General features: G+C 56.7%; 2 protein-coding genes across 7 annotated transcripts; one reads left to right on the top strand and one right to left on the bottom strand.

The window, feature by feature from the left end:
* Positions 1-1,540: 1,540 nt before the first annotated feature.
* On the top strand, positions 1,541-4,424 carry MOSPD3 (motile sperm domain containing 3). 5 transcript variants are annotated; one of them, XM_080830931.1, is made up of 6 exons: positions 1,541-1,634; positions 2,114-2,377; positions 2,603-2,678; positions 2,909-3,138; positions 3,929-4,093; positions 4,192-4,422. In XM_080830931.1, exons 2-6 carry the CDS (start codon positions 2,176-2,178, stop codon positions 4,221-4,223), a joined length of 705 nt encoding a protein of 234 aa, XP_080687057.1. In that variant the 5' UTR covers positions 1,541-1,634; positions 2,114-2,175; the 3' UTR covers positions 4,224-4,422. The 5 variants fall into 5 exon arrangements, with proteins under 5 accessions (XP_080687057.1, XP_080687056.1, XP_080687055.1 ...); XM_080830930.1 differs by having other exon boundaries at positions 1,578-1,725; positions 4,192-4,421; XM_080830932.1 differs by lacking the exon at positions 1,541-1,634 and adding an exon at positions 1,837-1,881 and having other exon boundaries at positions 4,192-4,421.
* Positions 4,425-6,428: 2,004 nt separating this feature from the next.
* TFR2 (transferrin receptor 2) lies at positions 6,429-21,997 on the bottom strand. Of its 2 annotated transcripts, none has more exons than XM_080830926.1 (19): positions 21,964-21,997; positions 20,786-20,839; positions 20,314-20,563; positions 20,026-20,212; positions 15,074-15,214; positions 14,826-14,937; positions 14,597-14,719; positions 13,912-14,028; positions 13,641-13,780; positions 13,207-13,370; positions 12,272-12,391; positions 11,744-11,826; positions 11,605-11,668; positions 11,441-11,508; positions 11,279-11,355; positions 11,115-11,199; positions 10,799-11,026; positions 10,385-10,525; positions 6,429-7,195 (listed from the first exon to the last, which is right to left on the bottom strand). In XM_080830926.1, exons 2-19 carry the CDS (start codon positions 20,822-20,824, stop codon positions 6,911-6,913), a joined length of 2,424 nt encoding a protein of 807 aa, XP_080687052.1. In that variant the 5' UTR covers positions 20,825-20,839; positions 21,964-21,997; the 3' UTR covers positions 6,429-6,910. The 2 variants fall into 2 exon arrangements, with proteins under 2 accessions (XP_080687052.1, XP_080687053.1); XM_080830927.1 differs by having other exon boundaries at positions 20,314-20,536; positions 21,964-21,977.
* Between the last annotated feature and the right edge of the window lie 131 nt (positions 21,998-22,128).

Raw genomic sequence — 22,128 nt, 5'->3', positions numbered from 1 at the left:
TGAAGCTATGCTATCAAGAAAACAAAAGCCTTAGAGGATAAAGGGATTTCTACATTTGTTGGGGTGCTTTGGGATAAGATGAACTTTGCTTTTGCTCTAGTGCTAACCAATCGTGGGGCCTGGGGTGAGATCCTTCACCTTGGGATGATGCCAGTGGCAGGGCTGGTAAATCCTACTTCCTTTATGCAAATGTGACTGGTTTCTGAGTCCCATGCTGGAAAGGGAAACTCAGGGGAGGAGCCATGGACTGACATCCTGATGCAGGAAGGTTGGGTGTGGAGATACATTAGATATATATCTATGTATCTATATATATCTACAGAGAGAGACAGAGATGGACTGAGCATTCTGGAGACTTGGAAAGGAACAGAGCACGAGTCTCATCTTTTCTTGAGGTCCAGTACACCTGTTCCCTCAGGCATCCAGCAACTGGTCAGAACAAGGATAGGGTCCAGGTGTCCATCATAAGCCACTCATTCCCTGAAGCCAGGGGGTCTTGGCCTGGAGATATCTAGTGGCAGTGGCCTGGAACAGGCACAGGATGGCTCTGTCAGATCATTCCCTAGGTATCACCTATTGTACTGGAAGCCTCCAAAGATATCATCCTCTCTTTGTCCCTTACAAGGAGGACATATGCTTTTTGCATCAGGAGGCATGTGTAGAGTGGGGTGGGGGTGCAGGTCCTAGCAAGAATAGAAGCTGGAAAAGAAAGAGGGGGGAAACGGCTTTTGGGGCGCCTGAGGGGCTCAGTCAGTTAAGCGGCCCACTCTTTTTTTAAGATTTTATTTATTTATTTATTTGACAGAGAGAGAGAGAGAGAGAGACAGAGAGCACAAGCAGGCAGAGAGGCAGGCAGAGGCAGAGAGAGAAGCAGGCTCCCCACTGAGCAAGGAGCCCGATGTGGGGCTCGATCCCAGGACCCTGAGATCATGACCTGAGCCGAAGGCAGTGGCTTAACCCACTGAGCCATCCAGGCGCCCCAAGAGGCCTACTCTTGATTTTGGCTCAGGTCATGATTTCAGGGTCCTCGGATCGAGCCCCCGCTTCACCCGGCAACAGGCTCCCCGCTCAGCGGGGAGTCCGCTTCAGGAGTCTCTCTCCCTTTGCCCCTCCCACTGGTGCTTTCTCTCTCTCTCTCTCTCTCTCAAATAAATCTTAAACAAAAACAAAACAAAACAATGGGGTCCCTGCAGTTTCCCTGTCTCAATCCTAGCCCAACTGGAAGCAACCTCCCAACTAGGACTATGGAAAACCGCTATGATGGCTGCAGAGGCTTCTAGGAGAGCCTGGGATTAAAACAGAGAAAGAGGGCTTCCTTATGGGATGTGATTCCAGTGACTTGGGGGTCTCAGTGGGGAAAAACAAGGCCCAGTTCCCAACTCCCAACCTCCGCCTGGCCCCCTGACTTACTCTGGGTAGAGCTTTTTGGCCGGAGTCGCCCGTAAAGTTATACGTCACTGGGATTAAGCCAATCACGTCTTTAGACTCACCAATCGGCGCATGCTGACGGCGGAAACGAGGCCTGCCCTAGCCAATGACAGGGGCCGTACGGCGGAAGTGCAGAAACCGGTCTCTCGGGAAGATGGCAGCCTCGGTCCGGCCAAAAGTTGATTGGCAGGTTCAGTGACCAGAAGGTAAGCCTCACAGCACGAGCGGCAGTTCGGAGGCTGAGGCACGAAGGCGCTGCGGGCCAACCTCAGGGAGGAGTCGGAGGCGCAAATAAAGGTCTCTGGAGAGATTGGAGAAAGGACGGTTCCGGAGGGGGGCGCTGCGGCGGGCGGGGTCTGGCCAGAGAGCTGGGACGCCCGGAAGGGGCGGGGCCTGCGGCGGGGCGGGCGGGGCTTTTGGAGATCGGGAGCCGGGCCTGGAGACAAGGCCCGGGTTGGGAGCAGCTAGGGGCAGGGTTTATGGGGTGGGCGTGACCATGAGGTGGGGCTTGGGGCGGGGCTTAAAGGGACCCGGGACAGAGCCGGAGAGGGGAAGGGTTTGGGGGCCCTGGGCCTGGTCTGCGGGAGCCTCATCTAGCGGGGTTCCGACGCGGCGGCGGCAGCATCAGGCCAGGCCCTGCCCCCCCGATCTCATTCCAATCCCTTTCTCCCCTCTCGTCCCCCAGCTCTAGACTCCAGGCCCTGTCCCCTGAGCTCTGCCCTCGTATGTCCACCGTCCACAGCCTGCATGCGCCGTGGGGCGCCCCAGGACCAGGAGCTGGTGGGCCCGGGGGCTCCTGGGCGGGGGTCCCGGGGCGCCCCTCCTCCCTCGGGACTTGTCCCTGTCCTCGTCTTTCCCCCGGACCTGGTATTCAGGGCGGACCAGCGGAGCGGACCCCGGCAGCTGCTGACGCTCTATAACCCCACGGGAGCTGCGCTTCGCTTCCGAGGTGAAGGGATGGGCGCCTCATGCCCGGGATCTGGGTCTGGCGGCAGGACATTGGGGGATGTGCGGGCTGGAGGAGTGAGATGAGTGGGGTCAGAGAGCCAAGCTTGGCGGGCTGGAAGAGTCACGTCCAGCCCTGGGTTAGAAGGGAAGGGGGACTCTAATGTCCCTCCATGGGCAAGCTTGTCTCTGAAGCAATAGTCGGTCTCTGTGTGCCTTTACCCCTCAGTCCTGTGCACAGCACCGGCCAAATACACGGTGTTTGACGCAGAAGGATATGTGAAGCCTCAATCCTGCATTGACATGTGAGTGAGGAGGGTGGAGGGGACTCACGGAAGCCAGGGGTCGGTGCCACCTTTGTCTCAATTACTGCGCTGGTATCATAGAGCTCAGACCTGGTTCTCTGCAACCCTTTTCCCCGCCTCTGTCTGCGTCCCTAAGGGAAAGGCTTCTGGGAGGTGGGGCCTGGATCCACTTGGATCACTGCCTGTTACTCACTTCCTCTCACTGGGTCTCTCTCCTATTTTGGGACCAGTGTGATTCGCCACGTGGCCCCCATTCCCAGCCACTATGACGTCCAGGACCGCTTCCGCATTGAGCTGTCTGAGGAGGGAGCTGAGGGTCGAGTGGTGGGGCGCAAGGACATCACTTCGGTTCTGAGGGCCCCGGCCTACCCCCTTGAGCTTCAGGGACAGCCTGACCCAACACCCCACCCAGGGCCTCCTTCCTGGACAGCACCACCCAAGGCCAGACACTTCCCAGAGAGTGAGTTGGGGGATGGGAATTCTTGAGTTCTTTTTTTTTTTTTTTTTTTTCAAATTAAAGAATTTATTTATTTATTTGACAGAGAGAGATCACAAGTAGGCAGAGAGGCAGGCAGAGAGAGAGAGTGGAGGAAGCAGGCTCCCTGCCGAGCAGAGAGCCCAATGCAGGACTTGATTCCAGGACCCTGAGATCATGACCTGAGCCGAAGGCAGAGGCTTAACCCACTGAGCCACCCAGGCGCCCCAAGTTCTTGAGCATTACCCTAGAGATGGGCTCAGCTGGAGCTGAAGGGGTCTTCCGGCTCGGTGTTTTGCTTCTTGGTAGAAGCATTCCTAGGAGTTCAGATTTTGTATCAGGTTAGGCAAAAAGCAGGCTTTGAAGTTTCCCTGGTTTCTGGCTTCTACTTAGAGGGAAAAGTTCTTCCTTAGCTCTAACCTCGGTACTTCCCATCATGGCCTTCCTCTCCGCTCAGTTCCATAAAAAACCCATACTGAGCAACTATGCCGAACCAAGCTGTGGGCAGCACGTGGGAGAGAGCGTCCCTTGCCTGAGGGACATGTACACAGGAGTCAATAATGAAGGCAGGATAAGAGAAAAAAGTGCTGAGGGCGCAGAGGGGAGAGGGTCTCTCATGCCTGGGGGGACAGAGGCTACAGGGAGGAGGGGACACTTGCAATATGTCCCCTGGAGGCCCAGAAAAATACACCTCCCATCTCCAGCTTCCTCCCTGGAGGGCGCTGGGCTGGGCAGGACGACGGGGGTGGAGCTTCTGATGACCTTTGTTTCCCAGACCGCCCCCCACAACTGGCCACCAGCTCCTTCCTCCTCTTCTTGCTGACCGGCATAGTCTCTGTGGCCTTCCTGCTGCTCCCGCTCCAGGACGAGCTCGGCAGCCAGCTGCCCCAAATCCTGCACGTCTCCCTGGGACAGAAGTTGGTGGCAGCCTACATCCTGGGTGAGCACAGTAGTGGCTGGGGGCGTGGGGGCCTAGGACGAAGGCTAGCAGGGCCCCAGGACTGCTCACCCCCTTGGTCTTCTTCCTCTCCTCTCCAGGACTCCTCACCACGGTGTTCCTCCGAACCTGAGCTCCCTGCTCACCCTCCCCACCCCCCTCCTGGGGCAGGGACTTGGACGTGCCCATGAGACAGCCACTGTGATGCTCATGCCTCGCCTCAATTCCTACTCCCTCTTCTTCCCGCCCATCCTCCCTCCCCCAAGCACCCAGGGATTTGTATTCATTTTCCAAATTGAATAAAATAAAATTTTTTTTAAATCAAACTGAGAAACAGAGGGAGCGGCCCCTTCCTTCCCCCTTCTTTCCTCCGGTTTCTCCTCCCAGCCGCAGGACACCCAGGAAGGGGGGACAGTCAAGGAGCCCAGTGAGGATATAGAAGACCTGGGTTCTGGTCCTAGTGTCACACCAGGAAAATGTGTGACCTTGAGCAAATCCCTAAACTTCTCTGAGCTTCTCTTTCTTTTCTTTTTTTTTTTTTTTAAGATTTTATTTATTTATTCGACAGAGACAGAGATCACAAGTAGGCAGAGAGGCAGACAGAGAGAGTGGAGGAAGCAGGCTCCCCGCTGAGCAGAGAGCCCGATGTGGGTTTGATCCCAGAACGCTGGGATCATGACCTGAGCCGAAGGCAGAGGCTTTAACCCGCTGAGCCACCCAGGCGCCCCTGAGCTTCTCTTTCTACCTCTAAAATGAGGGAATTGGGCAAGCAGATTTTTAAGGTCCCCTTTAGCCCCCCAAATAGGGTCCCGTCCCTAAACTAATGTACTTAACCTACAAAGAAACAAATCTTGCCCGATCCCGCCCACTGCACATATCCAGTCTCATAGTCTTGAGCCATCAGAGCCTCTTGCCAGGGCTGCCTAGATGCTTCTAATACCCAGAATCCTTTTCTGCTTTTTAACCCTTTGTGTGCCTTATTTTTGTCTCTCCCTTTAAGACTTAAGCTCTAGTGGGTCAGAAACACCAAGGTCCCCGCCAAGATTGGGGGCGATGGCATTGCCTGACATTACCTCAACTTAACCAGGCAAGAAAACTAAGGCACAGGAAAAGAACAGGATCCTCAAAAGGTATGTGTCCAGCCCTCAGATGCAGAGCAAGAGAGAAGAAAGAAAGGGGGGCAGCCGGTGACACTGGCAGGTTGTTGACTGGGGACAAAAATCAGCAAGATAATGTTAAGACAGACTCAAGTCTGTTCTCTGCTTCTGCTGCCACGTCTCCTTTATCCACCTCTGCTCCTCTTGTGTCCTTTTTTTTTTTTTTTAAAGATTTTATTTATTTACTTGACAGAGAGAGATCACAAGTAGGCAGAGAGAGGGAGGAGGAAGCAGGCTCCCTGCTGAGCAGAGAGTCTGATGTAGGGCTCAAACCCAGTACTCTAAGATCATGACCCGAGCTGAAGGCAGACCCTTAACTGACTGAGCCACCCAGGCACTCCCCCCACCCTTTTTTTTTTTTTAAAGTAGATTCCACACCCAGTGCAGAGCCCAGTGTAGGGCTTGAACTCATGACCCTGAGATCAAGACCTGAGCTGAGGTCAAGAGCCTGACATCTGACCGAGCCACCCAGACGCCCCCGTGACAAATTTTCTTATAAGGACCCTGATTAGATTGGATTAGGCCCACCCTAATGGCCTCATTCAAACCTAAGGCCCTGTCTCCAAATACAGACTCTGAGGTCCTGAGGGTCAGGCTTCAGCACTGGTGAGGGGGACACATTTCAGCGCGAAAACACTCCCCATCTCAAGATCCTCAATTTAATCACATCCAAAAAGTCCTTTTTGTTGTGTAAGGTAACATTCACTCACAGGTTCCGGGGATTAGGACGTGAACATCTTTTTCCAGACCATTATTCTATGTGCTACAAGAAACAAATGGACAAGGTAAAGGGCCGAGAAACCACTTTGGGAAATTTGTTCTGGACCGTATGTCAGAGAAGGAAATAGCTGAGGAGGGTCTGACCCTCCTCCAGGCTCCTGAGAACCCAGTCAGGATCAAGGGGCTCAAGGAGGTGGGCAGGGGGAAAGGCAGAGGCTCATGCTGGAACCAGGGTAGGACCTGTCATGCCATACTGGGAGCAAAAGAGGACGGAGTAGCCCAAAGACCAGCCCCAGGATTTATGCAGCTGCCCTGGACGTGAGAGCCCAGCCTGCGGCCTCCCAAGACACGCAGAGAGACCAAATCTACTTCTACCTTCTCTGGCCCTTCTGCCCAACCGTTCCCTGTCTCAACTGAGGGGCGACTGGGTGGAGTGAGAGTAAGGAAGAAGCATAAAGGTGTTTATAAACACATGCCACCATCTAGTTTATTCAGGTCCAAATCCCAGCCCCTCCCGCCGCAGACCACCTGCTGGGGCTATAGGCTACGGTAGTTCCAGCCATTCTCCCACCAAGAGGGCTGGCCCCCTCCCAGGGCCTAGGAAACCTTCCAGAGGCGTCGCTAGGTGTGGGGGACCCCCTTTCCTGAAGGGGAAGAGGCTGTGCGATGAGCACGCGGATGCTCTCGGATTAGCTGACAGTATGGCCGGCCCATTGTGGAAGGCACAGCTCACCTGCTCCTACACTGCAGGGCCTGGGGGTGGGTGTCTGCGCTGGCATCTTGGCTGGGCCCCTTGCAGAGACCGAAAGGGCTGATGAGAAATCGGTTGGCAACGACAGGTGGTACTAGGCACCTCCATCACCCAGAAATCACTCTAACGGGAGAGCAGGAGCTCCGAGCATATGTCCCAGCTTCTCCCCCCCGCTTCCTCCCACCATGGACCTCAGAAGTTGTTATCGATGTTCCAGACGTCCCCGCTAAGTGCGTTGGCGGCCCCCTGCAGCGTCCAGGTGAGAAGGGCCAGCTGGCGTCGGAAGCGGCTCTCCTGGAAGCCCAGGCCGGGAGCCACCCTGGAGGCGGCGGCCCCTGGGTCTCCAGGGCCGCCTGAGCGCAGCAACCGCACGTGGTCGAGCAGCGCGCCCAGCGTGTGGTCTCCGCGGCCCAGGAAAATGTGGCGGAACGGGGAGTCGGCCGGCGACACGTACTGGGACAGGAAGTAGAACTCCACCTGCGCCAAGAAGGGGATCAGGTCGGGGTGGGGGTTCCGCCGGCAGCGCGGGCCGGAACAGCAACTCCCCACCCAGCTTGGGACCTAGTACGCGGCTGGCGAACATTGCAACAGCTTCAAGTCCCACCTCCCTGTGGCTACCCAATCGGAAGCGGCCATTCCTTGACGTCACCAGCAGCTGGGTAGGATGCGTCCTCGGGCTGTGTTTTGGGTTCTATCCCGGTCTAAGCCTTGGGCCTCCAAGCCTGCGTCCACGTCTCCCCAGTCTTCCCTCTTCACCCATTCACTTACCCGGCTGAAGCCTCAAAGAAGTCTATGGTCTACATTCCCCCTCACCACCACGAACGTCCACAGCCCAGAGTCAAATGTCAAAGGGACTGGTCAGCCCTAATTAAGTGCCTGTCTATCTGTCCTCCCTGCATAACGTCTTTCCAGAGACAGCCTTTCTCCTAGCCCGATTCGTCCACCTTCTTCCCACCCTCTCTGGTTCCTCCTGCTCCCACCCATGGCCAAGCCCAAGGTTCAACCTACACCCTCTGTTCTCCTTACCTACACGCCATTGTTTTTCCTCCCTGGCTGCATATCAGAATCACTTGGGGAGGGCGCCTGGATGGATCGATTGGTTAAGCGACCACCTTGAGCCCAGGTCATGATCATGGAGTCCCAGGATGGAATCCTGCATCAGGACCCCTGCGCAGTGGAGAGTCTGCTTCTCCCTCTGACTGCCCCTCTGACCCCCCATGCTCTCTCTCTCTCTCATTCTCTCTCTCTCTCAAATAAATAAAACAAATCATTAAAAAAAAAAAAAAGAATCACTTGGGGAACTTTTCAATTACCATTGGGTGGGTGCCTCCCCAGGAAAATTGTAATCTCTAAGCTCATTAGCGCCTATCTTTTTTTTTTTTTATTAAAGATTTTATTTATTTATTTGACAGACAAAGATCACAAGTAGGCAGAGAGGCAGGCAGAGAGAGAGGAGGAAGCAGACTCCCTGTTGAGCAGAGAGCCTGATGCGGGACTCAATCCCAGGATCCTGGGATCATGACCTGAGCCAAAAGCAGAGGCTTTAACCCACTGAGCCACCCAGGTTCCCAGCGCCTATCTTTTCAAGTCCTCCACCTTTCACTCCAAGGGCTCATCCACGCCCTTGTGCAGTCAGGACCTCGCGGGATAACTGCCAAGCCTACCTGACAAATGATCCACTGGAATCCTGCCCTCCACCCTTCTGGACCTCCCCAGTGGGTAAGGGGGCACCTTACACAGCCTCACACACAGCCCTCAGTAAATGGCAGCTATGCTATGGTTTTCCTCCTCCTCTTCCCTCAACACCCCGTCTGTCCCGTTTCCTTCCACATGTCTCACATCACTCCAGTCCCCTCACCCACAGGTAGCATCTTCTGCCACCTGCCACTCTCATCCAGATCTCGGTCTTCGCTAACGTCATTCCCTCTTCTCCATTTACATCCTGGCCAGATCTTTCCTAAAAGTCCACTCCGCCCACATCACCTCCCTGCTCAAACACCTTCCTAATTTGCTTGATGCCCGGACTCTAAAAATCCAAACTTCTCATCCTGGCATTCAAGGCTCCTCATAGGTGAACTCTATCCCACTGTTTGGTGCACCTCTGCCCCCTGCTTCTCCACAGGCTTCTGTTCTGGCTCTGCTGGCCCACACGCTGCTCCTAAGGACAGCCAGGCCTATGTCCCCACCACACCCTTACTCTGGGCCTCTCCACTCCGAAATGTCTTTTCTTTGCACTGACCCAAGTTCTGTCCATTCTTCAAGGCCAACGTCATAGTCTAAAGCAGGGCTTGGCAAACCTTTTCTGCACATAGTAAATATTTTTGGTTTTGCAGGCCATGTTGTTTCTGTTGCAAATGCTAAACTTGGCCACCACAGCCAGCGCACAAGCAGCCACAAACAATATGAAAATCCATGAGCATGGCTGTGTTTCCATAAAACTTTACTTGCAGAAACAGGCACCAGGCCATGTTTGGCCCACTGGCTATCGTTTACCAACCCCTGGTCTAGAGCCACAACCTTCCCTGGGTCTGGCCCAGCTCTGTGCTGCTGGTTCTGAAGTACTGACTCTTTTACTCTCCAGCCCTGAGTCTGAATCATGCCCCTTACACACAGATGGGGGGCATGTAGCAACTTAGGGGGTCGGGTGAGGGGAGTATCATTTTGTGTTCCTAGAGTCTGGGACAGCAGGGGTTAGAACAAGATCTGCAAATGAGAATGAACGAGGCCCAATCTCTTGTCTCACCTGCAGGGTCACCGGTGTCTTAGTGGAGGGGACAAAGGGGAGGAGAGGTGGAGAGGTCAGGGAGTGGGGAGGAAGAGGAAACTGCAGAGAGAGGAGAATACGGGGGGGTCGGGAGAAAGGAGCAAGAGGGGTGGCTTTGTAAATGGAAAGAAAGAATGAGTGATGCCAAGGAAAACAGGCAGGGACTCAAGGAGGAAAAAAAAAAAAGGGGGGCCAGACATGTTCCAAAACCATTGTCGGGCATACACTACAGGTCCCCTGTCTAGTCTACACTCACAGAGGACGCTCCAGTTCCTAATTTCGCCCTGTAGACTTTTCCCCATGCCCACAGCCCCTACTTAGCCCATTTTCCAGAATCGGTGCGTGGCCAGACTGAGTTCTTGGGATAAAGAAATGGAAGGAAGAGGGGATGGAGAAGGAGATGGAGTGTGGGTTGCAAAGACTTCCAAACTAAGCAGGAGGAATGGGCCAAGGACTAAGGTCTTGTATAACTTTACCTGACACCTCCCCCAGGCAGCTTCTCTGGGTTTCACCCACCTTATTACCAGAAGGAAGAGAGCTCTCCGTGCTCTGGATTTCTTAAGCATTTGCCCCTCCTGGGCCAGAAGCTTGTGCCTCTTGTACCGTGGACAATCGTGTGTGTGTGTGTGTGTGTGTGTGTGTGTGTGTGTGTGGTGGGGGTGTATCCCCATTCTGCCACGTGGTCTGTCAACCATTGGCCAAGCAGCCGGCCCTCCCTGTTTTATCACTTTTTGGCTGGTCTGTGAGCTTGGAGTCCAGGACTGGGAGCCGGAGGATAGGGACGAAGTAAAAGCAGAGACAGCAGACTAGAGCGCGCAATGCAATGCGCTGGGCTGGCCCTGCAGGGAGGGAAGGGAGAGGAGGGAAGGGAGGTAGGGGAGGTAGGGGGCGCAGGGCCTCACCCTCATGATCCGCACGTTGTACATGCGCATCAGCCGCTCATCGCTCTCCTCCGAGCTGTAGATCTCCTTTCGAAGCTTCTCTGCGGCGCGGATGTAGTCCCCCCGCGCCGAGTACACCCACTGGAGGGTCAGCCCGCGGGCCTGAGGGTGGAGGTGCAGGCTGGGGCCAGACACGGGGGCCTAGGCTGGGACCCCAGGGCTGGCAGGAGGAGGGGCTGTAGGGGGACGGGATGCTGGGAGAGGGAAGAAGACCTGGGTGGTTGGGAGGGTACCAGTTGGGTCCTAGGGCAGGAGTCAAGGGGCTGGGCTGCCAGAGGGGACCAGACCCTAAGGACTGAGGAGCAGGGGCAACCCTTTAAGGGGATATAGCGCCCCCCACCCCCAGAAGCCAGGAGCAGCGTTGGTATGTTGGACCTTCAGGTCCCCGGAGAACTCGTTGAGGCTGCCGATGTGCCTGAGGACCACGTCCCCGTAGCGGCCGAAGTCCAGAGGCAGCAGGTGATCGTGGCTGAGCCGGATGAGGAGCTGCCCCGCGAGCTGGGCCACAGCCTGGGCCACAGCGGGCAGGCGGCCTCGCAGCATCGTGTGTAGGTTCTCGTACGTGTCATCCTTCGTGTGCAGGAACGGGTACGCCTGGCCATCCTGCCGGGACAGGACTCGGGCTGGCGCAGGGGCACGGGACACAGAGGCTGGGGGGCTGCTGCTCCGGGGCAGGGCCAGGAAGTCTCACCTCCACGAAGGAGAACTCGACGGCAGGGACCCCCGCAAAGGCCGTGAAGGAGTAGGCACTGCTGTCCATGGGCAGCGGCCGGATCCTGGGAGTGGGCAGGTGGGAGGGCTTGTGGCTTCGGCTCCCCACACAGCTGTCCTCCCGCCCTCCTGGCCCCAACTTACACTTCAGCGTCCCAGCTGTGACTGTTGAAGGTCACCTGCTCAAAGAGGGTCTGCCCACTGCGGTTAGGGGAGTCCACCTGGGGGGGGCAGGACACGGGGCACGGGTCAGGCGCTGGCTGCCACCAGCTTCCCTTCATCCCCGGCTCCCGGCCAGGCTCTTGCCTGCTTCAGAATATTCTCTATGAGGCTGATCAGAAGGGGGCTGGTCTTGGCATGGAACTTGTCATCGCCTGCAGAGAGGGACAAGGAATGCCAGGCTCCGGCTGGGCCCCGCGGCCAACGTGCCGCAGAGCGGCCCCAGGGGGTGCCCCCCCGTCCCCACTCACCCAGCACTGCATTGTCCAAGCTCACGTAGACCACGGCTTTGAGGTGCAGCACGCTGAGGTAGCCCTGTGGGTGAGGGACGTGGAGTTTAACACCCCCTCCTCCCCACTGCCTGACCCCCAGCCCTGGACCCCACGTTACCTCCAGCCACTCCGTGGAGCCCACACTCCCAAAGTCCCCTCCGTCCCAGCTGATGAACAGCAGACTCCTGCGGGGCTGGAAGCCTGGAAGCAGAGCGGGTCAGGAGGACGGGCTCTGCCGGAGGCCAGCAGAGACCCACCTTTGTCTTCTTCTGTCCTGCGGCACAGGGACGGAGCTAGCTTTCCTCCGGAGTCTCTGCCTAATGCTTCACTCAGACCAAGGACCATTACTACAGCTGCCCCTTGAACGTGGCTTTGAACCGCTCGGGTCCCCGTACATGCAGATTTTCAGCTGAGCGGAGTCAGCGCCCCTGACCCTGGCGTTGCTCAAGGGCCAACTCTATTCTGTTCTCGGGAGGAAACAGGAGAAAAACGACTCGCCCGGGGCCGTGCAGCTGCGACGACGTGAGGAAGCCAGGTTTGGAGCCCAGGTCTGCCTGGCCACCCTCTAGCCTGTGCCCGCCTGCCTCTCTGCCCTGTGCTGGCTCGGGCCACAGCCCCGGCTGCCCGGCCCAGGCCCTGACCTTACCGTTGCTCACCATGGAGGAAAAGGTCCGCACCAGCTCCAGCAGGATGGCCGTCCCCACGGCGGACTTGGCCGCACCTGGGCCCCAAGCATCCCTCTGGGCCCCGATGACAACATAGTGATCTGTAGGAGGGGAGACTTGGGGTCCACGTCCTGACACTGGGAGAACCCAGAGACTACCTGGGAGGGTGCGTGCTCATGGGGCCTCCCCACCATTTCCCAGCCCCGCCCCCCACCACTCTCCACCTCCCAGCCCCTCACATCTCTGCAGCCCCAGCCCTGCGATCCTTGCTGTCCCCAAGGAGAGTGGCCCTCCTCCCCTCGGCCCTGCCTGGATGGCCTGCTCCCTCAGCAGGTGCCTGGCCTCATGCTGGACTCCATCACCTCCCTGGCCGGCCATGTCCTGCGCAAGTCCTGACAGGTTTTCCTCCTTCACGCCTCTCTCTAATCCACCCCCACCCCTGCTCCCCGCATTCTCCTCTGAGCCGCCACACGCCCCCCACCCCGTGTCTCTCCATCAGTGCTTGTAGGTACCACACTCTTTGGCTCAAAAACCCACTTTGATTGCCCATTGCTCTCCACATCTAGTTAGGTTTGAAAGGTTTGTCTATCTCACAGGAAGTCCCGTTCATGCTGTAAGATCACCCAACTCATGCTTGCTCCCCTCCCGTGCTAGAGAACTCACTACTGTAGCAAGCTGCCCATCCCGTTTCTGGACAGATTTGACCATGGGATCCACTCTTTGCCACCCCACTCAGTCCCAGATCAGCTTCAACTCGAGAGCCTCCCTCCCTGCTCAGCCCTGCCGCCCCCTCCACTGAGCACCACTCTTGCCCACGCCCCCGGGGCCACCTGCACCATCCCCATCTCTAGCTAGGGTTCATGAGTGGCAGCTCCCCAACTGCTGGCTGTGGGTGATGCTGGGCAAGCTAGCACACCTGGCTCGGAGCGGCCCTCGATGCAGCCAAAGATGTTGCTGATGGGGGTAGAGACCCGGTGGTTGTTGACCCCGAGGCGCAAGCCTGGCCCAGGGCCCAGGCGATAAGGGGAGACTGGGAGGCGCCCCTGCCATTCCTGGGGGGCCACAGGGCCTTGGAGCTTCCTGGAGAGAGGTGGGGCAGAAAGGGTCAGAAGCGGCACAGAGGCCCAGGCTGTAGAAGAGCCCAGAGCTCCCTCTTTGCGCTTTCCCTCCCACCTTCCGGCTCCAGCTCGACTTCTGCACTCGGTCTGCTGCCGTGGACAGTTGTGCAGGTTGTGTCCTGCTCAAACTGCCACCCAGAGGATGAACCTTTTCCTGCTTCACCCAAAAGCACTTTACAGGCTAGCTACGTCTCCCCTCCTCCTCCCCTCCCAGCCCCCACAGGCCCCTCACCTCAGCAGGAGGGAGGCAATGTCCGCACTGATGGGCTGGGCGGGAATGTTAGGGAGGCCGGAGGACTGGACTGGAGGGAACTGGGTTTGATTAAAGGAAGGGAAGCCAGGCGTGTAGGGGTCCCCAGTTCCCAGGTGCACCTGCGAGGAAAGGGATGTCCACACCGAAGCTGTGAGCTGGGCTCCCAGGAGTAGCCTACCGGCCTCATCCCAGACAAGGAGGTCCAGTTCTGGGGACCCCAAGAATCCACTGCTGGCTGCCCCAGACTCACATGTCCATACACAGCCCTGTGGCTGGACAGGCCGAGCTTGTGTGGGTCCTGGGAGAAGTCTGCCGGATCGGGGTATATGAGTACTCCTCCGGCCCCAAAGTCCTGGGCACTGGCCACCTGGGGAAGGGAAGTGGCTAACCGACCCCTTCTCCCGGAGAGCACCCAGTTGTAAGGGCAGGAGAAGCAAGGAAGAGGGAAGTAGCACGGTCTCCACTCCGCTCTCATGGAACCACAGAGAGCCTGTGGGCACCGCCTGACCCTCATCTTCCCGCCTTCTCCGAGTGCCTTGGCACTGTCCCACTGTCCTCTGCATTCCTCCGTGTCTGTTCCCCATCCCAACTTTTCCTGCCAACATTTTTTAAAAAGATTTTATTTATTTATTTAACAGAGAGAGAGATCACAAGTAGGCAGAGAGGCAGGCAGAGAGAGAGGGCGAAGCAGGCTCCCTGCTGAGCAGAGAGCCCGATGTGGGGCTTGATCCCAGGACCCTGGGATCATAACCTGAGCTGAAGGCAGAGGCTTAACCCACTGAGCCACCCAGGCGCCCCTGCCAACATTTTCTTACGACCCACTTGGTTCTCCCTTTTCTCTCTCCGACAGCCTCCTAGACGCTTCCCATCTGCCGCTATCCCGTTCCCCGGCCCCGCATCCTCCCGGTTCCACTCCCCCATTCAGGGACGCTCACCTTCTGGGCGAAGCTGATCTCCCCCAAGCGCACCAGCAGGAGGCGCCCCGCCGTCTCCACGCCCCGGGCCCGCAGGTCCTGCAGGTCCTCGGGCCGCCCGTAGTGGGCGTACACCAGCTCTCCCTGGGGATGGGGAGGACGGTGAGGCGTGCTCTCCGGGTCCCTCCTCCGCCACCCGAAAAAGGGTGCGCGCTGTTCCCGACTTGGGGGCGGGACAGGGGACGCTCACCGTGGCGTTGCCCGTGGCGCTGTAGGGACAGTAGACGTCGTGGTCCTCCAGCGGCAGGGGCTCCCCGAGCGTGTCAGCCGCATCGACCCAGTGCAGGGTATTGGGATGAGCACTGAAGGGCAGAGGTGGTGAGCGTCTCCGTGGCCCCCCGCGCGCCCCCCGCGCGCCCCCCGCGCGCCCCCCGCGCGCCCCCCGCGCGCCCCCCGCGCGCCCCCCGCGCGCCCCCCGCGCGCCCCCCGCGCACTCACGGGTCGGGAAACTGCAGCCCCACGTAGTGCGTGTCCATCCACACGTGGTCCAGCTTTTGGCTCGAGAGCGCCCCCCGGATGTCCTGAGCCAGAGCGGCCATCCCGGCCGAGCCAGCCACCCTTTTCCGAAGGCTGGTTTGCCTGAGCGGGAAGAGGTGGGATTGGGGCGCGGAAGGGGAGAGGGACTTCTGGACGCCTGGAGGAGAGGGCGGGAGGACGGAATGATGCCAGAGACGTGGGGTCGCCCTGGGCTCTGGGCGGTGAGGGGCTCCTAAGTCTCTCCCTGACCCGGGCCATCACCATTCATCTGGTCACCACCTGGGCTATCTCTAAGGTCACCTCCTTTTGCTTAAAGCCTTAGCATCGGATAAGCTTAGCTATCCTGCCCACCATCCCTTAGGTTTTTCCTTGCCCAGGTCAAACTCACCAATCTACTCCCCCCGCCCCCGACACACGTGCACACACACACATACACACACATGCACACTGGCCACCCATGAAAACGCTTTTCTTCTAAAGGACTAAGTGGGCAGGGGCGGCCCTCCGTCTCCCCCGTCCTCGAGCTGCACCGCACGGAGACATCTGACACTATGGCTCCTGATAGGATAGCGGGTCCCTTGTCTTCTTCCATAGTCACCACCTAACTAAGTGAGCGCGTTGTCCCCGTTCTAACATCTCACTCCTGCCGCAGGCTGCCCCCCCATGGCCTCCCTGCCATCGGACTTGACCTGTGCGTGCTCCAAGGCAGACCCCTCCCTCCTCAGCATCCTCATCGAATACCCCTCTACCTGTTGTTGTGGCAGAAACCCAAGCTGTCCCCTGAGAGGCTAGGTCTCCTGTGGGGCTCTTGAGCTCAGGAGAGAACTCAGGTTCTTATACCACCCGGGCTTGGAGCGGAAGCAGGCTCCCCGCTCCACTGTTGGAATTTCTGACCATTTCTCCTCCGGTAAACCTCCTTTGAAGCCTTTGCCCTCCAGCTCTCCCCCCTTCTGTCCTTCTTCCAGCCAATCCGTCCCTTGTCTGCTTTCATCAAGGACTTTGGCATCTGGCTTAGCATTTTCCTCTCCACACACGGTCCCCTCGCTCCGTGTTGCCACTTCAAAATCCATGTGCAGGATGTGCCTTAGTCCCAGCCTCCACGCCTCAGCTCTCAAGAGGACCCCTGCACCCCAGGACTCGTGGTCACTGGGGCTTTCTCGGTACCATTCCTGCTGCCTCCTCCCATCCCAATCCAGGAGCTCAAGCATTTGTTTGAAACTGCATCTGTCAAGGGCACCTGGGTGGCTCAGTCAGTTAAGTGTCTGCCTTTGGCTCAGGTCATGATCCCAGGGTTCTGGGGTCCTGGGGTTCTGGGATTGAGCCCCTCCTCAGGCTCCCTGCTCAGTAGGAAGTCTGCTTCTCCCTCTCCCTCTGCCCCTCCCCCTGCTCATGCTCTCCCTCTTCTCTCTCTCTTTCTCAAATAAATAAAATCTTAAAAATAAAAGAAAGAAAGTAGGAAAGAAAGAAAGAGTGAGCATATGTCAGTGCATTTGTAAAATACGTGATGCACAGTGTGGATTCCTGTGCCTAACAATAAATTTGATGTGCACGGCGCAATATGGATAGACCTTGAAAACACCGTGTTAAGTTAAAAAAAAAAGTTTATCAAAATTAAAAACACACACCAGAGATAGCTATATCTAAGCAGTGCCTCTTGGAATGATTTTTTTTAGAAGATTTTATTTATGTATTTGACAGACAGAGATCACAAGTAGGCAGAGAGGCAGGCAGAGAGAGAGGAAGGGAAGCAGGCTCCCCGCTGAGCAGAGAGCCCGATGCGGGGGCTCAATCCCAGGACCCTGAGATCATGACCTGAGCCAAAGGCAGAGGCTTTAACCCACTGAGCCACCCAGGCGCCCCTGATTTTTTTTTTTTAACTTTCCTCTTTGTATTTTTCCATATGGCTTAACTTTTAAAATAATGGACACAGAAGATTTTATGCAAACATTTATGTTTTGAAAAATCTACACATGCCCATAAAACATTACACATATGACAAGGCCATGTGTGAATTTCAAGACACACAGCAAATATCAGATGAGGTGCTTCTAGAGGAACCTGGGTGGCTTAGTGGGTTAAGCCTCTGCCTTTGGCTCAGGTCATGACTTCAGGGTCTAAGGATCGAGCCCCACATCAAGCTCTCTGCTCAGCAGGGAGCCTGCTCCTCCCCAGCCCCTCTCTGCCTACTTGTGATCTCTGTCTGTCCAATAAATAAATAAAACCTTTAAAAAAGAAAAAAAGATGCGTTGCTTCTGGGGGAGGGGATGGGAAAGAGAGCTCCGGGCTAGGGAGAAAAATTTAAAAAGCCCTTCACTGGGGCACCTGGCTGGCTCAGTCGGTTAAGCGTCTGCCTTCGGCTTGGGTCATGATCCTAGGGTCCTAGGATCAAGCCCAGTGTTGGGCTCCCTGCTCAGCGGGGAGCCTGCTTCTTCCTCTCCCTCGGCCCCTCCCCACTCCTCCTGCTCTCTGTCTCTCTTGCTCTCTCACTCTCAGATAAATAAAATCTTAAAAAAAAAAAAAAAAGTCTTCATTTCTCTCTTTTCTCTTAGAATAAAATCCAAAGCAGTTTGGGTAGGCATTAAGGCTTTTTATGGCCTGAGCTATATCCACCCTGACACCAAAGCTCCCTGAGGCCACAGGTCAAAAATCCAAGGTCCATGATGGGACCTTCAAGACTTTTCTGGGTCTGTCCCACCGCTTGTCTGGATACCGGACCCCTCTGCTCTCCTTCAGACAACCACATGGACCTTCCTCCACTTCCTCCAAGAAGCCACCATTTCCCACCCCAGACCCTTTGCACCTACTCTTCTCTGACTGAAATGCTTTTCTACCTTCTCTTTGCGGGGTGATCGACTCACCCCCAGGCTTCAGCTCATCACCTCCTCCAGGAAGCCTTCCCTGGCCCCCAATCTAAGTCAGGTCCCCCTGGTTATAGTCATTCCCCACACCCTTTACTTTTCCTTCGAAACAGTGACCGTGGTAATAAATACATTGTCATGAAAGTGATTATTAGTTCGGTACTGATTTTCCCCCATAGGCTGTAAGCTTCACAAGGACAAGGCCCAGACTTTTGTCCTCTCCACTGCCCCCACCTACTTAGCTGAGCACCTGCCACAGAGTACGGGCTCAAGGACGTTTGGTGGATAAATGAATGAATGACATCATCAGCGTCACTGAGTCCAGCCGCTCACTTCCCTTGCCACACCCACATCGGGCTTGTGGTTACTCAGAATTCCAACTCCGGAATCTTTACCCACCGGGGATTTACTGAACACCCACGTAAATGCCAGGCATTGTGCTAGGTGCTGGACACATGCAGATAAATAGAACACGGGAGATCAGATAAATCTTTAAAGTTCCAATATCCCACTCTCTGACTAGATCTTTCCAGGTTCCGGCTTGCTTCTTGACCCTCCCCCCCACTACGCCTGCTTTTCAACCCCACTGAGTGCTCCAGACTATCCCGTTCCTTCCTTCTCCATCCACCCTGGAATGGTGGATCACTTCACTGCTCACCTCCCTCACCATCCCCCTCTTGCCTCCCTGCCCCCTGATGGCATCCCCGGTGCCACACCTGCCCATGGGACCTGACAAACCAACCGCCTGCTCGGCCTGCATCCAGACGACAACTCTTGCTCAAGAAAATAAAGAGGCCCGCATGTTGTTGATGGCACAGACACAAGGTCTTTGAGCAAGGTGGGTCCAATGTATCCAAAGAGTAGTAATACACTTCGATCAAGTTTCACACTGATCCCATGAAGACGAGAAAAATCTATCAATACCAATTACGACAGAAACATACACTAAAAACATACAGACATAAATTGAAGCAGAAAAATCAGATGATCATTTCAGTACATTCTGGAAAAATATTTGGGGAAAAAAAAAAAAGTCCAGGGGCGCCTGGGTGGCTCAGTGGGTTAAAGCCTCTGCCTATGGCTCAGGTCATGATCTCAGGGTCCTGGGATCGAGCCCCTGCATTGGGCTCTCTGCTCAGCAGGGAGCATGCTCCCCACCCCCACCTGCCGCGTGCCTCTCTGACTACTTGTGATCTCTGTCAAATAAATAAATAAAATCTTTTTTAAAAAAATTCCTATGCAAGTCAGGAGACAGGCCTATCTCCTGTCATTATTACCTAAATTCATGTCCTCTCTAATGTGATAAAGCAAAGAAAAAGAAAGGGCATAACCATTGAGAAAGAAACTATGTATCTCTCACTATCTAGAGCTTATATGAGTTTCTTCTTAGAAACCCCAGGAAAATCCACTGAAATGCTATTCCTGACCCAAGAGAGGGCTCCTGGTGGCCCTACCTCTTTTCTGGACCTGCCTGGGCAGCTCCTTCCCAATGGGGAAAGTGACCTCAGCAAAACAAGAGAAACCTGACCTGCTCGTGCTCTGCTCCGTGTGGTCTGCGTCTGGCTGGCATCTCTGTGCTCTCGAATGCATTTGCTTTCTCCTTTTTAGTTTCTTGGGTTTTTTTCTGATTCCTTTAAATATCCCTCCTCAGAGCTCCCCGCCCCCTCTTTCTGCCCCGGGCCCCTAGAGCTCCCACAGTCCCAGGTCAAAATCCAGGCTCCACGATGTGGCAGTCAGGACTTTTCTGGATCTGTCCTGCCTCCTATCTGGATACTGGACCCCTCTGCTCTCACTCAGTCTGCTCCCGAATCATCCAAGCGTGCTGTTCAGACCCCGAGCCCTTTGCCCTCTTATCTCCAGAACACTCTCCCTCCCCTGGGCTCCAAACATACATCCTTCCCAGGACCGCGGAACAGGGAGGCCAGGGAGGCGAGTGGAAGGACTCAGAAGGGACCCCACATCAGGGTCCTAGGAGGAGAGGAAAGGAAGCGGGGTCCAACCAAGTGAATGAGGAGGGTTTTCAAGGCCAGGGGAAGGGGACAGGCTGATCCCTACCTGATGGTGTCCTCCAGGCGCCCCTCCCCCAGGAACCGCAGGAACATGGCCTGGAGGTCGCTCCAGTACAATGTGCCCCGGTGGGAGTCTGGGCCCGGCTCATAGTTTACGTCCTCGCTGACCACCAACACGTCATCCCCACATGCCTGGCAGGACCCGCGGAAGGCCACGTAGCCCAGAAGGAAAGCTGGGGGATGGCAAGATGGAGACTCCCCTTGCGCCCCGCTCCGGACTCCGTAAATCCCCCCAACCCAGACCCTTCCCTGGTGGGGGCGGGAAGACTCTCACCCCCAGTGAAGATCAGCAGAGCTGTCAGGACCAGGTAGGGGGCAGCCTTTCGTCCCGCTGCTGCCCAGAGTCCAAGGGTTTGCCTCCCTGCCCGAGAGCCCAGGTCGGGGCCCCTCAGCTCCATGGGGCAGAAGTGGGCTGCTGGCTCAGCCCCCTCCTCCCCGTCTTCCTCTTCCTCCTCCAGGCGCCACTGCCGCGTGCCCTCCACACGCTTGTAGATGGTCTGAGAGGGTCGTGGGGACAACCTTTGCTGCGGGGGGCGGGGGCGCGATGGGCATGAGACTGGGGGGGAAGGAGGCACGGGGCGTAGGATCTGGCCATAACCGCCAGTGACTCTGGAGTGCCAAAGGAGCACAAGGCAGGGGAAAGGGTCCCCAGAGGCAAGCTGCAAGGACCAGCCTTGGGGTTTGGGAGGGGGCGTAAGGACCTGGAGAGAAGGCCTAAAGTGTCCCCCAACCCCATTTGGTCTTACCGTTCTCTGAAGTAGACCCCAAAGTCGCTCCATGCTCATGCCCCCTCCTGAGCCCTGCAGGCCGTTCCCCCCACAGTGATAAACCGTTTGTGGGAGCCCCAAGAGGGCCCCTTATCAGCCCTGGCAGGCAGCCTGAGCCCCAGCCGTTCTTCTCCCCCCAGAGGGGTGGGGGCACTGTCCTGGCCTCAGTCCAGCCTTCCAGATATGAACCCCCAGCCCAGGCTAGAGGACAAGGGGCTGTGCCGTCCCCTGCCAATCCCTCCACAGTCCCACTCCTGCCCCCTCCCTGCAAAACAATCAATTTTTTTGACCTTGGGGCAGACTTTGGCCTCCTAGTTCCCGTCAGGGGTGGGGGAGGGGGGCTGATGGCTGGGGAGGCCAAAAAGATAAGGATGCCTTCTCCTGCTTCCACCCCTCCCACTGTCCTTGGGGACCCCTTTCTAAGCTCCCCACCATGAAAACCTCGCTCCCCCTCAAGTCATCCGGCTTGCAGGCCCACCAAGCACACAGAGTGCACAGCCGGGCCTTGTAACACATTAGTTCCCGGCTCCAACACCTGCCCCCAAGCAATCCTAAACTGAATTTGTCACAATGGTGTGACCTGGGGGTTCGCCTGGCCCTGCAGATGACTGTCTCATTGGAATCAGGCTGAAAAGTCGGTCTCAAGCTATTAACTTCTGGAGAAGGACCGGCATGGGTGGGAGCATAAGGTCAAGCGGGACAAGTGAGTGCTCCAAGTCGGGGTTCTCCAGGATCTGCGGGTCGAGGCCCACCAGGCATTGGTGGAAAGTCCTGGTCAAGGCCTGAGCACAACTGAGTGACCTTCAACAACTCACGGCCTTCTCTGGGCACCTACGTCTCTTTGGTGACAGGAGGACTTGATTTCTACCTCTTTGGGGTCTGGGCACCCCAGGAACACATCACAGGCACAAACTGCTAAGTTTTACCCAGAATTTCACACAGGGGTGCTGGTCCCCAAGCCCTAGCGAGGACCCCCAGAAAAGCAGCTCCGGAATAGAAGGGCTCAGGGGCCCCGTGTCGCGGTCTCCCTTGGGAAACCTCAGCTCCTACCCAAATTAGGAGAGAAACTCAGAGCTGCTGGGGCGCACTAGTGCCCCAGTTCCTGCCCCATTCTTGCCACCAAGACCCGAAGGAAGGCGCAGCGCAGTCGGGCTCACCTGAGCGCGGGTCCGCGGAGGCTTAGGCACCGCCTCCCACCTGAGGCCCCGCCCACCGCAGCCCCAGCCTCAGGCCCCGCCCAAGCCCAGCCCCGGGACCGGCCCCCGGCTCCGCCCACCCCTGCCTCAGGGTCGGGTCTCCAGCAGCCGGTTGCCGCCCCAACT

This window comes from Martes martes (genome assembly GCF_963455335.1).
Source record: "Martes martes genome assembly, chromosome: 18".
Taxonomy (NCBI): domain Eukaryota; kingdom Metazoa; phylum Chordata; class Mammalia; order Carnivora; family Mustelidae; genus Martes; species Martes martes.
The sequence above is the reverse complement of the archived record's forward strand: the minus strand, read 5'-3'. Positions and strand labels throughout refer to the sequence as shown.

Bases quoted from the DNA above. Each gene is read 5' to 3' on its own strand.
- MOSPD3 (XM_080830929.1), top strand. From the start codon at position 2,176: ATGCGCCGTGGGGCGCCCCAGGACCAGGAGCTGGTGGGCCCGGGGGCT. The intron at 2,378-2,602 runs GTGAAGGGATGG...TTTACCCCTCAG, and splicing joins AGCTGCGCTTCGCTTCCGAG to TCCTGTGCACAGCACCGGCC. The intron at 2,679-2,908 runs GTGAGTGAGGAG...TTTTGGGACCAG, and splicing joins CCTCAATCCTGCATTGACAT to TGTGATTCGCCACGTGGCCC.
- TFR2 (XM_080830926.1), bottom strand. From the start codon at position 20,824: ATGAGCATGGAGCGACTTTGGGGTCTACTTCAGAGAACG. The intron at 20,564-20,785 runs GTAAGACCAAAT...CGCCCCCCGCAG, and splicing joins GGGGTCTACTTCAGAGAACG to CAAAGGTTGTCCCCACGACC. The intron at 14,029-14,596 runs GTGAGCGTCCCT...TCCCTTCCCCAG, and splicing joins AGATCAGCTTCGCCCAGAAG to GTGGCCAGTGCCCAGGACTT.